Source organism: Monodon monoceros, unplaced genomic scaffold (genome assembly GCF_005190385.1).
Source record: "Monodon monoceros isolate NGI ecotype Baffin Bay Population unplaced genomic scaffold, NGI_Narwhal_1 Super_Scaffold_19, whole genome shotgun sequence".
Taxonomy (NCBI): Eukaryota; Metazoa; Chordata; class Mammalia; order Artiodactyla; family Monodontidae; genus Monodon; species Monodon monoceros.
In genome coordinates this window covers 43,876,145-43,890,409 of record NW_021703775.1, presented here as the reverse complement: position 1 = coordinate 43,890,409, position 14,265 = coordinate 43,876,145, and the positions used below count along the sequence as shown (strand labels likewise).

Sequence of the window (14,265 nt, the reverse complement as noted above, 5' to 3'; positions counted from 1 at the left end):
TGTGTCTGTTCCTTCGTTTGCAAAGATTTTCTCCCATTCTGAGGGCTGTCTTTTTGTCTTTGCAAACTACTTTTGACATGTTTGATCAGTCACAGCACATTCTCCATAAACTGCACAAATCTTTTTTTTGCATTTCAGTTGCATTTTTACCTTTCTTGAAATAATAAAGCATAATATGCCGAAAATGTTGCTTTTTTCTTCCACGTTCAATATTAAAATGGCTACACAAAAATTCACCAATTTTTGATGTCTTTTTCTAAATGCACCCCAATATGACAGCTGTCACATACAATCTAACAAAATTGTTTCGAATGAAGTTAAAGACAACTAAGTACTACTAGAGCCATCTTATGGAAATAAACAAACGAACCTTTTGGCCAACCCAATAATTAAATACAGGTTGCAATGCAAAATGAGGCTAAAGTTGCTGGGACAGGACATCACTATTTTTGAATGTCAGATAAAGGAGATATCTGGGGTACTTGCTCACCTGTCCATAAACTGTAAGACGAAATCCTCAAATTCAGCTGTGGCAGAACAAAGTTCTCGCTCCACCTGTAACATGTCAATGTGGAGAAAATTTTAAAATAGTCTTTGATTTTTTTCTCTGAACAAAACTCAGTTATAGTCTACAAAATGTTTCTAACACTGCATTATTACATTGAGCACTGAGAAACAGCACCATAATCCCATATCAATTTAGAATAACTCATCTACTTTCCAGGAACCAAAATAAGAAGTAATTAACATATTTTGTAAGGGCCCAAAACAGAAGTCAGGCAGCCATTTTTTTAAAAATCAATAACAGTTTTCAAACTGCTGGTGTATGTGTAAAGGATTATCTCTCACTACTTAAACATCTACATGCCAAAAGTCAGGTAGTAAAATACTTGTAATAAAGAAAATTGTTCTAAAAAAAACCCAGACAGTAATGAAGAAAATTTCTCTTCATTAGATGCCAATCCCCTTAACAGATTTATTCCTAACGTAAGATGGAAAAACAAAATGCCACCACCTTTGCTTAACAAAACATTAAAAAGTGACAAAACACTGAAATACACCTTTACATGTCACTTGTTTACTAAAATAGCCTACTTTTGACCACCCCCTTTGGTGGGTGCTCTGCAGATTATTTTATCAATGATGACCTCCATTTATATCGTTCTGGTCACAAAACAGTAATTTTAACTTATGAGCACCTCTGCAAAGTTGCTTTTAAACTATCAAATATTACTATGCCTATACAGTAAGAATCAGAACTCAGATAACCAATCCTTTTACAACCAGAAAGCATCCTTACTTCTGTGAGGTCATTTCTTTCTTGTAGTACAGATGAACAATCTACTAAAGGCACCAGGGTGGAAAATGTTGCTATAAATTGGAATGTGATCTATGGGAAGATACAAAAGATCTAATATTAATTACATAACTCTAGTTCCAAAATACATGTATACCATAAGCTACAAGAAAGTACCAAATAAATTATTCTGAGGGAAATCCCACAACAATTTTTCTGAAAGTTTATTTGGTTTAAGCACAAAGTTCTGCAATCTTTTGTCATTGAGAAGTTACTGTGCCTCCCACCAAAAATATAACATTAGCTAAGAGTAAATAGAAAATGCTAATGCAGAAGCTAGAGACCAGGGAAGAGGGAAAGTGAACGATATTGTAAGTCAGAAGGTGTGTGTATAAGGGGAATCTGGCATTTCACACCCAGTAATTTTTATTATGTTCCTTGTGACAAGTGCAGACAAACGGAAGCGCAAGTGATCATATGCTATCATTTTTAATGTATCTGCTTAAGGAAGATAGGAGATACATAATGAGCTTTAAAACACCATATGATCATAAATGCACACGTTATGGGAAATTACTAAGGAAGACCTTACATAGATCAACTAACTGTCCACAGATCTAAACTTGGGCATCTACAGATATAACTCTGCTACCATTAACAAATTTTACACTTTACTATGTTCTAAAGAATATTTGAAGAAAAAGTAATAAGATATCCATTTACATAATTATAACTTAGATACAAAACAGAATCATAAACATGCTCACCATGCATTTACTAAAGTCATTTGGATCCACCCCAGGCAATGCTCTCATCAACAGAGGTAGCATGTGTGTTGGACCTTCAGGAAACCACTTGCCCCCTGATACCAAACTGCGGGCTACTCCAATTACACAACTTAATGTAGCTGTGAGCTGGTGAGGTTCTGTTAAAGTCTCTAGTGCAGGATATGTTCTATAGTTTGAAAACAGAATTTAAAAATTTTTCCATCACAGATAAACATACATACACATTAAACATACTAAATTCATAAACTGCATTTTGGATTAAAGGTTTGTAGCTGGCACAGTATTTTGAGTGAATATTTGCTCTCAAAGTGAACAGAATCACACAAATAAAGGAAAGGTACATGTTTCCCCAACTCCCTGCCACCTTACCACCTTCCTCCATGCCAATTCCACACTGATAAGTAACATTAGCTGGTAGGTTTTTGCATTCTTTCAGCATCTTAATCCATTTCCACATTCCAATAGGACTGCATCTAATCTAACAGTCAGTGATTATCAGAATTCAGGAATAACAAGTTACAACTACTCCACTCTTCCCTTTTACGGGAAAAAATTATCTTACTAAAACGCTGAAGGGTCTATTTTATACTTTTAAAAAGACTGTATTTTAAAGTTGGAAATCAGCTATCAGAAACATAAGAGAATATGCCTGAGACTAGAGTGAATAAAACAGGGGGAATAAGACAAACGCAATCTTTGATCACGAGCCAAGAACACTCACTCTATGGCTCAGTGATTTCACTTTTGAGAATCTATCCTATAGGGGGAAAAAAATCCAAAATACAGTCAGTTTAAATTCCTCTTATACAGAAAAGATAAGTAATAAGGAAATTTAATTATAAATAAGTAGGAAAAAAGAAGGATTTCTAACTAGGATTAAAAAAAAAAAATCAAACCTATGCTTATTTTAAAAGATGAATGAAACAAACCAAAAACTCCAGCAGAGGCTGTCTTCAGGAGATGCAAAACTAAGTGCCTAAAATTTTTTTTCTACGTTTTTACTTTTAAGAGACTTTTGCTTGGGGACTTCCCTGGTGGTCCAGCAATTAAGACTCTGCGCTCCCAATGCAGAGGGCCCGGCTTTGATCCCTGGTCAGGGAACTAGATCCTGCATGTCTCAACTAAGAGCCCGCATGCCACAACGAAGATACCGTGTGCTGCAACTAAAAAGACCCCACATGGCCAAATAAATACATATTTTTTAAAAAAGACTTTTGCTTGGAAATTCCCTGGCAGTCCAATGGTTAGGACTCGGCACTTTCACTGCTATGACCCAGGTTCAATCCCCGATCGGGGAACTAAGATCCTGCAAGCCGTGCACTGCGGCCAAAAAAAAAAAAAAAAAAGAGAGAAGAAGAAAAAGAAAACAAAAAACAAAAACCCGTCAAAAAAAAGGTAGCAATGCCACTTCTAAACAGGACAAAATTACAAATGAGTCTCAAAAAATGTCATTGTATTGCCAATTTTGTTAATTAAATATTTATCTTGGCCAAGCATACATACAGAATATGCTGGTATTAAATTTGTCCAAAATTTGAGAACTAAAGAAAAATGTGATGGATAATTGTATTTGTATTTATAAGCTTTGTTCATTCTACTAAATACTTATCTCACCAGTCATAATTCATCAGCTGGAAAACATTAAAATAAGGCAAAACAAAGGGAAAGTAAAGAAACACCAACACCTCAGAGTTCAAAATTTTAACTATGCAAACAACTGAAGTCCCCCCTTAGAGGCAAGTCTCTCCTCTCCGAAGAGCATCAAGGGACTTGCCACTGACTGATAGCTTCTGCTACCATGTGGAGGTCAAGTAGCAAAGAACACTGAAGGCTGAAGACAGAGCAGAAACTGCCTAACTTCCCCATTCCATTTCCTAATTAAGTTGTACATGCTGGAAGTTTCAAGGCCCCAAGATGTATACATAAAAAAACAGGGGAGGCTGGGAAAGTGAAGTACAACTTAAATAGTTATGGCAAAGAGACAGGGCAAGATAGTACAAGCAACTCAAATTACAAATAATGGAGCCCCATTTTGGTGAAGATCTTTAACAGGATACCCTTTGCCAAGTAAATGTCACCAATTTTCTTGTCTCAACAGTTAGAAAATAAGCTGTCATCTGTATTCTGCCAGTAAGGACCTTGGGCAAATCTGAGTTTTAAGAAACTCAAACTGTTAGATCCTTCTGGGCTCCAAAATCTAACATTCTTCTTCTACTTTTGACAAAGCCATTTAGAGAGGAATCATAAAGCTGAAGTTCAGGGAGCAAAGGAATGAATAACAGACAGCTTAAGCAATCTGCTCCTGAACACTCATGACAACTAAGAGTGGCTCTCTCCTATGAAGCACACCAGGTCTACACTGTGACAGTGATGAGGCAAATGGAGAACTACTTTTGTTACTATTTCAACATACAAAACAACGAATGCAGTAAAATCAACACTGTGGAAATACACACAAGGTTATACAATATATGAAAATAATACAGGCAACCAAATTTTCTTGTCTATCGTTGAGCTTGAGAAATAGAAATGCAAAATCACATTCACTGCCGTGTTCTCAATATTTAGTGACACTCACATTTTGTGAAAAAACAGCCAGAGCTTTATTTATGAGCAAAAACTTGAGTAGCTAAAATGTGCAAATAATTCAAAATATTTTATTTTATCCGTTTCATATCAATTTTCTTTTCTCTCCAATAAACCTTTATCAAGTTACCAATCATTAGGTTAAAATGTCTTGCCTCCTCTAGGAACAGGAATAAGCACAAAGATAGCAAAACAGAAGCCACAGAAAAGAAAAGAAAGCCAAGCAAAAGAGTATAGAGAATAACAGTAGCCACAGCTGAGGCTTCAACGAAACAAGTAAAGCTATACTTACCTTTCAAGTACAGGGGGTATTACTAACTCCGGTCTCATGAGTGCAAGATTCTGCAGAGCCTGGGCTGCTTCTAAACTACCAGTTTTGCTAAACATAGCCAAGAGGACAGGTTGAATAATGCATTGTACAAAGTCTGTAACATCTTGATCAGTAAGCTTATGGCTATCAGGCACAGGAGTTAACCAAGAAGGCTTCTTGTATCTTTCACGATGTAATCTTCTAACAACACTGTTTGGCAACCGCTGAAGTAGTTTCATTAACTTGTTCTGGGGACACAGAAGCAGAAGGTCCTAGGTAGGTTCTAGTTCCCCTATAGATATTCATAGTTCCTCTCTACCCTCCCAAGTAAAGATTTTTAAAATAACAGCTTGTATAATCTTTCTTTTTTCGACTACAACCTTTTTATTTTTAAAATTTTATTGAAGTATAGTTGATTTACAACTATACTGTGTTGATTTACAACACAGTGTGGTGTGTTAATTTCTGCTGTACAGCAAAGTGACTCAGTTATACGTATATATATTCTTTTTCACATTCTTTTCCATTGTGGTTTTCACAGGACATTGAATATAGTTCCCTGTGCTACACAGTAGGACCTTGCTGTTTAACAGCTTGTATAATCTTATTACAAAGACCTGTATGGCCTAACTAGATAGAATAAAATACTCTTATCAATTAATCATTGATAATAATTAATAAAGATGTGTTTCAAATTTCAGTTTTAATTTCTAGCACCACATGAATCTTCCATTACGTGAAAAGCCATTTTAACCACGCAACTTAAAAACAAACAAATAAACAAAGAAAAAAAACTAACATGATAAAACTGAAGAGATGATTCCATGGGTTTGTGGCATTTTGTTACCAGTTACCACACTAGTATTATCTTTATTTCTATATGTTCTGTGAACACAGTAACTTAATGTAAACGTGATCATTGACATACAGCCAAATCTTAGACAAAGGACAGAAAATGTATCATAGGTTAAACAATAGGCAATAGTTACATGTGACCATATCTTAAAAAATTCCAAACCCTAAGAGTAAAAAAATGAACATTACTCACCAGCCAGCGGCCATTATTTGAAGGATGGTAAAAAGATGTGATGCTGTTAAACAAACCAGCCAAATGTTTTTGCACTAGCTTACTTGGTCCACCCTGTTCAGATAAAAGAGCAAAAATATCAGTACCCACGTTATCTGTAAAACTGAAGGGGTTAACAGGCCCAGGCCTATATACAGATCTCTTAACGTGGTTTATATTCATCCTGCTGGCAAAAATCAATTCTACCTCTAAATAAAAGTCAAAAACAATTCCCGGATGAACTTCATACAAATCAATCCAAGACAGTCTACTAAAAATAAGGGCAAATAAATAAATAAATAAATAAAATTAAAATAAAAAATAAGGGCAACTTACTGAAACCAAATCAGAAAATGGGAAAGGTACCTTTCAATTTAGAATAACAATATCTTTTACTCTTTGCAGTTAAATAATTTTTCTCACTAAGATTACCATCTTAATATAACCAACTGTGGCAACAGTAAGCATAAAAAGCATTCCTTAAAAGATTCAAGAAGTGAAGAAGTTCTCACAGCAGGAAATAAGGAGGTGAGAGTTACATAAGTGCATTCAAATATCTTATTATTACTTCCAAATGTTTCAAGTGATTAGACCTGTTATATGTGACTATATTGTGATTCAAAAAAGAAAAAAAATTTTTTCCCTTAATCTGTTACCAAAACAGCCTACCAAACAACCATAGAACCTGGGCTGCAGGACGGGGGTGGGGGATGGGGGATGGGGTGGCGGGGGAGGGGGGGCCAGGGGAGGGGGGCGGCGGCAATGAGGAAAAGGCTGGCAATCATCTTATCAAGTTGAACCACCCTGGGAATAAAGGACTACAACTTGGCCTTGAAACCTCCTATCTGTCTCAAGATGATCTTCTTTCAAGAAACAGCACAGATTTATAATGCATGCAAATGTCAAATCACTGTGTCGTATACCCAAAACTAACATAGTATTATATGTCAATTATATTTCAAGTAAAAAAAGAATCAGCACAGACCTAAGGCAGAATATCGAGTTACATAAGGAACATGTCTTTCTGCTGAAATAAAATCCACATTCACGTTTCCCAATTTAGTACAGGGTAACTACTGAGACCGTAATTCCATAGCAAAATACCAATAAAATTTTCAAAATTCTAACATAATAATTAGCACTGTTGATTTTTAAATTATATTAAATATTCATATTTAACACAAAATGAAACTGCCAATGAGAACAACTGTGTGAGAAACAGCAACATTAAAATAAGGCTGATACCAATCACGATCTAATTCTGTGGCTCCTAAAAAACAAGTTCTAACTCATTGCTTATGTAAAATACTAAATATCTGTATGTTTTTGCTGTTGCTGAATATCAGAAAGAAAATGGGATTTTCCCTCTGTTTAATAAAATAACAACAAAAAAAAAGAGGAGGTTGAGATTTTCTTTTCTTTTAATCTTACAATGAAATTTAAGAGCTAAACTTTTCACAACCATTCTGTCTTTTTGACAGAAACAGCCAGCCGAGCAGTATAACCTGGGAGAAAATAGCAAACACAGAACAATATCAAATGCAGAATAATTCAAAAAGGAGATAACTGTAGAGGCAATATGAATGACCATTCAGAAAATTACAGTATATATTTGGAAGATGACAGTCAGTAAAATAATCCTTCATACTTCTCCCTTCACTAAGATTACTTGGTCAATAAGCTTTGTGTTCAATATGATGTTTTATGTGAACACTGACAATAAATGCATTAATATTGAGCATATGCAGAACCCTGAGTTCAATCTACCTTTATCATTATCAATTTGACTTGGGAAAGTTCTTTAACCAAGACTCTGGTTCTTGGTCTGTAAAACTGTTACAGACATTCTGAATCTCTTAAAACGCTAACTGCTTCCCCACCCTCCCAAATTAAACTATAATTGACCTATAGCACTGTTAGTTCCAGTGTATTACATAGTGGTTCCATATTTCTATATATTACAAAATGATCACAATAATCAAAACTCTGAACTTCTGACCCTTACTTTTAAGGTCCATTACTTAAGGAGATTTATAAATGGTACATTATGACTACATTCTGAGTCTGAGAAACATAAGCTTACTCCATCAGAAATATCCAAAATCAAATGACCAACTAAGCCACTAATCTAGAATTATGTGATTATGTAGAATTTTTATGTGGTTAACACAAAATTTACATAAACTATATAAACCAAAGATAATGTATTACAAACCATCATGGCGGTGATCCATATTACAGCATGTCCTATATCATAAGCATTTGTTAAAAATCTTGGGACTAACACTTGACTGCTTCCCACTGGGAGGTTCAGGCTTCTCAGAATTCTTGTAAATATCTTTTAAAAGAAAAAAAAAAAGAATTAAGAATAAATATTTACAGATATCAAATAACTCATTAAGCTAAGTGTTACACATTAGTGTTACTATATTGAATATATATTCTCATTTGATTGGTTTTTAAGCAAAATGACATACTGTTTAGTAATTTGCTTTATTCCTTAGGAATTTCATATAAATATCTGTACACTTTCTTTAATGACACTCTGAGGTCACAGGCATGTGACTATGAAGCACCCATATCCATGTACTCCAAAACTGGCAAATGAGACTTAAACATAAAAAGGCAAAATGTAGATAACTGTAGTTCAATGTGAAATATTTTGACTACTTTCTGCCTCCCTAAATGCACATAAAATTATTTTTCCTATGCTCTCATTCCAAGCCAAGGATGCACAAAACACAAATATCTTCTGGCCGATTACTCTCCCTCTCAACATTTTACCATTGACTTTATCCCCTAAGAATCTGCATTTTAATCTGTCATTTAATAACTGTATTTTAATACAATTAGATTTATTTTTTAAATCTGTCGTTAAATATGTCAGATATGGCAGGGCTAAAGACTGGGGAAATTTACTTTTCCTTCTTAGTTTCTATTGGCCAGCAACAGAGAAAGACAGCACAAGCAAAGGCAATCAGAGCATATGCCTTCTGCTGCTCCCCAGCTCTGCTCTACTGTCAGTATGCACATCAGAACCACCCGGATGCCCCGTAACAGCCTTCTTGAAGCTTGATGATTCTATAGCAGGTGAAACAATACCAAATGTGCAATAATGCACCTAGAGACATTTTCTAGCTTTACTTACTCTAGGAAAGTATACAATGTGATTTTAAAAGTGGGGAACACTCTAGAAGAACAATCAAATACAATACACAAAATTCGTTGGAAGGGATGAATGTATGACACCCTGAATAAAAGTTTTAGTACTTTCTAAATTACTTACTCTGAAACTTATAGTTCATGTCCTGCATAGGTAAGACAAAATAATCAAACATTTATGATAACTTGATATGATCCAATTACTTTTTGAAAATAAACGATCTATCCTTTAAATTACTTATGTTTTTACTAACAGTCAAAAAATATTTTATGTGGTGCTAGAAATAAGAATACAAAACACACTTCTTAAAGACATAAAGATGATGTCAGTACTATTGTATATGTTCAAATGTTCTTAATTACCTTTGGTACATAAGGATCCCAATCTATGTACCCTATATTATCTGTAGCCAATCGAGCAAAGAGATTTACTAGTTGCTGAAAGTAAACAAAAAAATAAGACAGTTAATACATTTGTTGTTTCTAAGGGTCACAGTCCCACCCCTTATCCATTTATTCTTTTCAGAACAATCACTATGGGCACAACTGAATTTAATATTTGATTTATGACTCAGTTTTTTCAAATCTCCAAATTTAAGTTCTGATTCTCGTCACCCATTTAAAAACCAATTGCAGTTGAAATGCTTATTAAAAAAGGGAAATGACAAAGCATCATCCACAATGCAAAGAGAAAAATAAGTTTTAATCAAACACACATGTAGAAAACATCCACCAGGTGTCCAGCGCCATGCCAGTAAGGGTACAAAAGGAAATAAACAACATGGTTTTACTCTTCATGCATTTCACAGTACATGTATATACTTTCAGATATTGATAAAACCAAAATAAAGAATATTTTGAAAATAAAGAATATAACCAAAATGAATATTCTAGTTCTCTTAGAATACAGCAAATAAAATTCTAAAAAACTGACTACAACACTGCTAATAGCCAATCCTAAGGAACTGAAGTTACTTATCAAATGACCCGATATAGTTACTTCCAAACTAAAAAGTATGTAAGAAAAAATGGGATACTCACCCCCTCCCACTGTGGGAGATTTTGCACTGAAACCCAAAGGCCAATTAATTCATCAAACCAAAGTCTGAAGAAGAAAAATGTTGTTAGGAATAGCAAGTGATTTATAGCAAGTGGTTCAAAGCCAGGTATCCTCTGTATTTTTTTAATCTATTATTCTTACTGATAACTACACAACCTAGAAAAAATAACACTGAAAGTTACAAACTTAATGAAAAAAGAACTACTTTTGTCTGAATATTCCCCTTTCAATTTATTTATGCTAAAAAGAATAATCTCATCAAATTTCTACTTCATTGTTAAATAAGTGTCTACCCCTATCTAACACTGTTTACAAGTTTCTCCTTCCTCTCCCTACCTTTTTGCTTTAATGCTTTCCCGTTACTACCTGTTCCTGCAACTCTCCCTTACTCTCTTTTAACATGCCAACTAGTAATTACACCATTAACTAGCACTATGGTAAATGCTCCATAAAAGAAATGAGCCACAAAGTTTTAGGAGTAATTACATTATAGTGGTGGAAACTCTCAAATTAAAGAAACATTGGATTGGCCAAAAAGTAACATCTTACAGAAAAACCCGAATGAACTTTTTGGCCAACCCAACAGAAGCGACTATAGGGGCAAGAAAACATCTGAATATTATTAACCAATCTTTACAAATATCAAAGAAATTACAAGTTTTTAATTAAAATGTCACAAACATACAGCTAGATACAAAATTTCTGATTTGACTGAAATAAAAGATTTGACATCTCGCTACAGAAAACATGCTGGGGGAGTGGGAGGGCTAAGCATGAACCCATAATATACTGATAATTACTATGATCCTTCCAGTCTTTTCCTCATACCTTTTACTTTTTTCATAAAAGTACAACCTAAATATTTTCATTCTTGGGTTTATGATATACCTGTAGTCATCCAAGAAAAAAACAGTTCTTAAAAACAGTGAAAAGTCTAGAACAAGTTAAAAAAAAAAAAAAAGACCAAAGAAGAACTATGCTACACATGATGAGGGTTAAAACCAAGGTTTAGAAAAACACTTTTCCCTTCCCTAAACTCTATGCAATTTAACATTTCCACCACTGCCTATTTATTGAAATTTTCAACCCCTTTTTGTACTTATTATTCTTTCTCTCCCAATATCTTAAATTAAAGCCCACATCTTACTTGGCTTGACATACAAGTGTTATTCTCTCTTTATTTGCAATCCTATATTTAACTGTTTTAGCCTTCACATACACACTTCAAGTATAAGAAACGTAATGGTTGAGTTGGTAAATTTTTTACTTATTATTGCTTTAATAGTTTGTAATGTATATACATACATACATATATATGTGTATATATATATGTATGTATTCCCTACTATATTCTAGAATTTGTCAAGATATATATATATACTTACTTAAAACCTTTATGATGAAGTTCTGGAGAAAGGGAGGTAGGAAGAAATATTTCAAAATAAGTGATGGCCTTTTGCATCGTTACATCAAAAGGGCACATTAATGGCCGCCATTCTTCTAGCATCTCAGCTGTGGCATCTGCTGGAAAATAACTAATAAAGAAGGTTTTCATGTATCTGATCATTGGCTAAATGCTCTACATCATTATATGACTGACAAAAAAGGAGGAGAAGGTGAAGATACTCATGAGATAATATCACACACTATCAATGTGTGTGATATTACTTACAAGAAACACACATTTTTACAACTCTAAAATAAACAGCCTATCACACTTAGATAAGATAAATTTTCTTGTCTGTGGACTTGGGAAAATGTTACTGAGTTGGCCAAAGAGTTCGTTTGGGTTTTTCTGTAAGATGGCTGAACAAACTTTCCGGCCAACCCAACATAAAGTTGATAAACCTCAGATAAAATACAAAGTCATTCAAATCACCTACAAACTTAAACATGATTGTTGTATTTTTTCATCCTATGTGCTGTGCAATAGCAATAGAAAAAAAAAAATCTTGTCATAGGGAATCCAGTCTATATAAGAAGTGTATAGTCAGCAAAGTGAGAAAGAGAACATCAGCCCAGGAACCTCTAGGCACTTTAGGAACAAACCATTTACCCTCACTGGACCAGAGGTTCCTAGGTTGATGTTCTCTTTCTCACTTTGCTGATTATACATTTCTTCCTATATACAAGAGAGGACTGGGCTAGATGATCGAGTCCTATAGGCTCTAACATTGTAAAATTCTATGAAATGGGCAGGAGCATCCCTGGGGTAGAGAAGATTTAGAAAAATAAAATCTGAAGTGTGCAGACACACACAAAATGAAGGTAAATGGATAAGGAGGACCCATTATCCATTTGGGTATGGAATGGATACCCAAATGGGTAGGCAACTGAGGTTTAAAATAATGAAAAGCATATGAAAATTTATGATTTGGGTATGGCCCAAAAAGTTAGTAAACCCTTTCAAATACACTTGGAGGTTTGGCCTATACATCATATTATTTTTTTTTTTTGCGGTATGCGGGCCTCTCCTGTTGCGGCGCACAGGCTCCGGACGCGCAGGCTCAGCGGCCATGACTCACGGGCCCAGCCGCTCCGCGGCATGTGGGATCTTCCCGGACCGGGCCACGAACCCGCGTCCCCTGCATCGGCAGGCGGACTCTCAACCACTGCGCCACCAGGGAAGCCCTATACATCATATTATTAATCTTATTATATCTTTATACATCTGTGTTATTAGAATCACACTTCATTCCTTTATGTGAAAAATACAATTACATTTCTAGTTATTCTTCTGTTGAGTTCATCGAGCATTTATGTACCAGATCGTTGTGCAACAGGTTAGAATTTAAAAAATTTTTAAAGGCAGAATATATTCATATATTCTACCTTCAAAGATCTCATACATTGATTCCCCTTCCTAATTCAGAATCAACTGTTAGCCTAGTAATCCAAAACAGAAGCTTGGGCATTCTATGAATTATCTAAGAACCTAAAAACCAGTAAGTACCTCAGTGATGATCAAGTTTCACAAAATAACACTGCTCCTTGGTGGCTTATTGAATGACTCAGGTTAGATCTTAAGGCTCTTAAAAGGAGACATTTTATATCTTGAAAATACATTTGCCCGAGACTGAGTAGTATAGGAGGTCAGCAACAAATATCTGATCTATAAAATAACTTTAACTCATATTACAAGCATATGATAAATATACGAATTTCCATTCAAAAGAATTCACTGCATTCATAGCAGAAGTATGTCTTAGAACAGCCTGATAAACAAGAATGAAAAAATAGTTCAAGTCCACACAACTGGACTTTAATTAAACTAAATTCTATCCATATTCATCTTTAAACATAAGAATATGGGATGTTCAAAGTCAAATATTCTACTGAAACAGAACACAGTAGAAAAAAACTTATGCGCCATCTTATTATTATTCATTTTAATATAAGACCTACAAGGCTCATTTTGGAAAATATTTTTGATCTGAGTAACAATACTCTAGGAAAATCTTTCAGATGAAGCCAGTTATACGTACATTATTGCATTCTTACTTTATAATGGGTGACTGACACCCACACCAGTTAAAAATTTCTAAATTTATAAATGAAATCTGAAAAGTTCAGTTGAAAAGCTGGAGATGATATGTTGTGCCCAGTGACTAACATCACAATATCAGAGACTAGTTATACCTCTAAATTCCTCTTCAAAGCATACTAAAGATGGGGAAAAGCCCACAGAAACAATAAGAGGCTTTATAAATTGAGAAGCTACTTACGGTCGGCAGCTTTTCACGAGTGTTTTGAGAACATTTTCTACAGAACTGGGGGGAAAAAGCCATTTGATAAATTAGGTTGGTGTATTTTAAGAACACATTTTTAATAAATATCTCTAAGGTACACTCATACATTTAGGTATTATCTGTGTATATGGAATGACTAATCCTTCTCTTTCATACAGACAAAACTCTAACAATTAACTACCTAAACTCTGTAATCTACTCTTCCCTTTGCCTTCATTTTGCTCATTCTATGCAGTGAAAAAAAGGG

General features: G+C 34.5%; 1 protein-coding gene across 2 annotated transcripts in view; it reads right to left on the bottom strand.

The window, feature by feature from the left end:
- PSME4 (proteasome activator subunit 4) overlaps positions 1 to 14,265 on the bottom strand; it is a 101,469-nt gene that overhangs the window by 47,526 nt on the left and 39,678 nt on the right. For both annotated transcript variants that reach the window (XM_029232324.1, XM_029232325.1), the window contains exons 4-13: positions 13,995 to 14,039; positions 11,655 to 11,804; positions 10,251 to 10,314; positions 9,573 to 9,647; positions 8,263 to 8,385; positions 6,030 to 6,122; positions 4,964 to 5,229; positions 2,065 to 2,251; positions 1,301 to 1,390; positions 491 to 555 (exon numbers count right to left, since the gene is read on the bottom strand). In XM_029232324.1, coding sequence (XP_029088157.1) covers positions 491 to 555; positions 1,301 to 1,390; positions 2,065 to 2,251; positions 4,964 to 5,229; positions 6,030 to 6,122; positions 8,263 to 8,385; positions 9,573 to 9,647; positions 10,251 to 10,314; positions 11,655 to 11,804; positions 13,995 to 14,039 — 1,158 coding nt within the window. The remainder of the gene's footprint in view (positions 1 to 490; positions 556 to 1,300; positions 1,391 to 2,064; positions 2,252 to 4,963; positions 5,230 to 6,029; positions 6,123 to 8,262; positions 8,386 to 9,572; positions 9,648 to 10,250; positions 10,315 to 11,654; positions 11,805 to 13,994; positions 14,040 to 14,265) is intronic.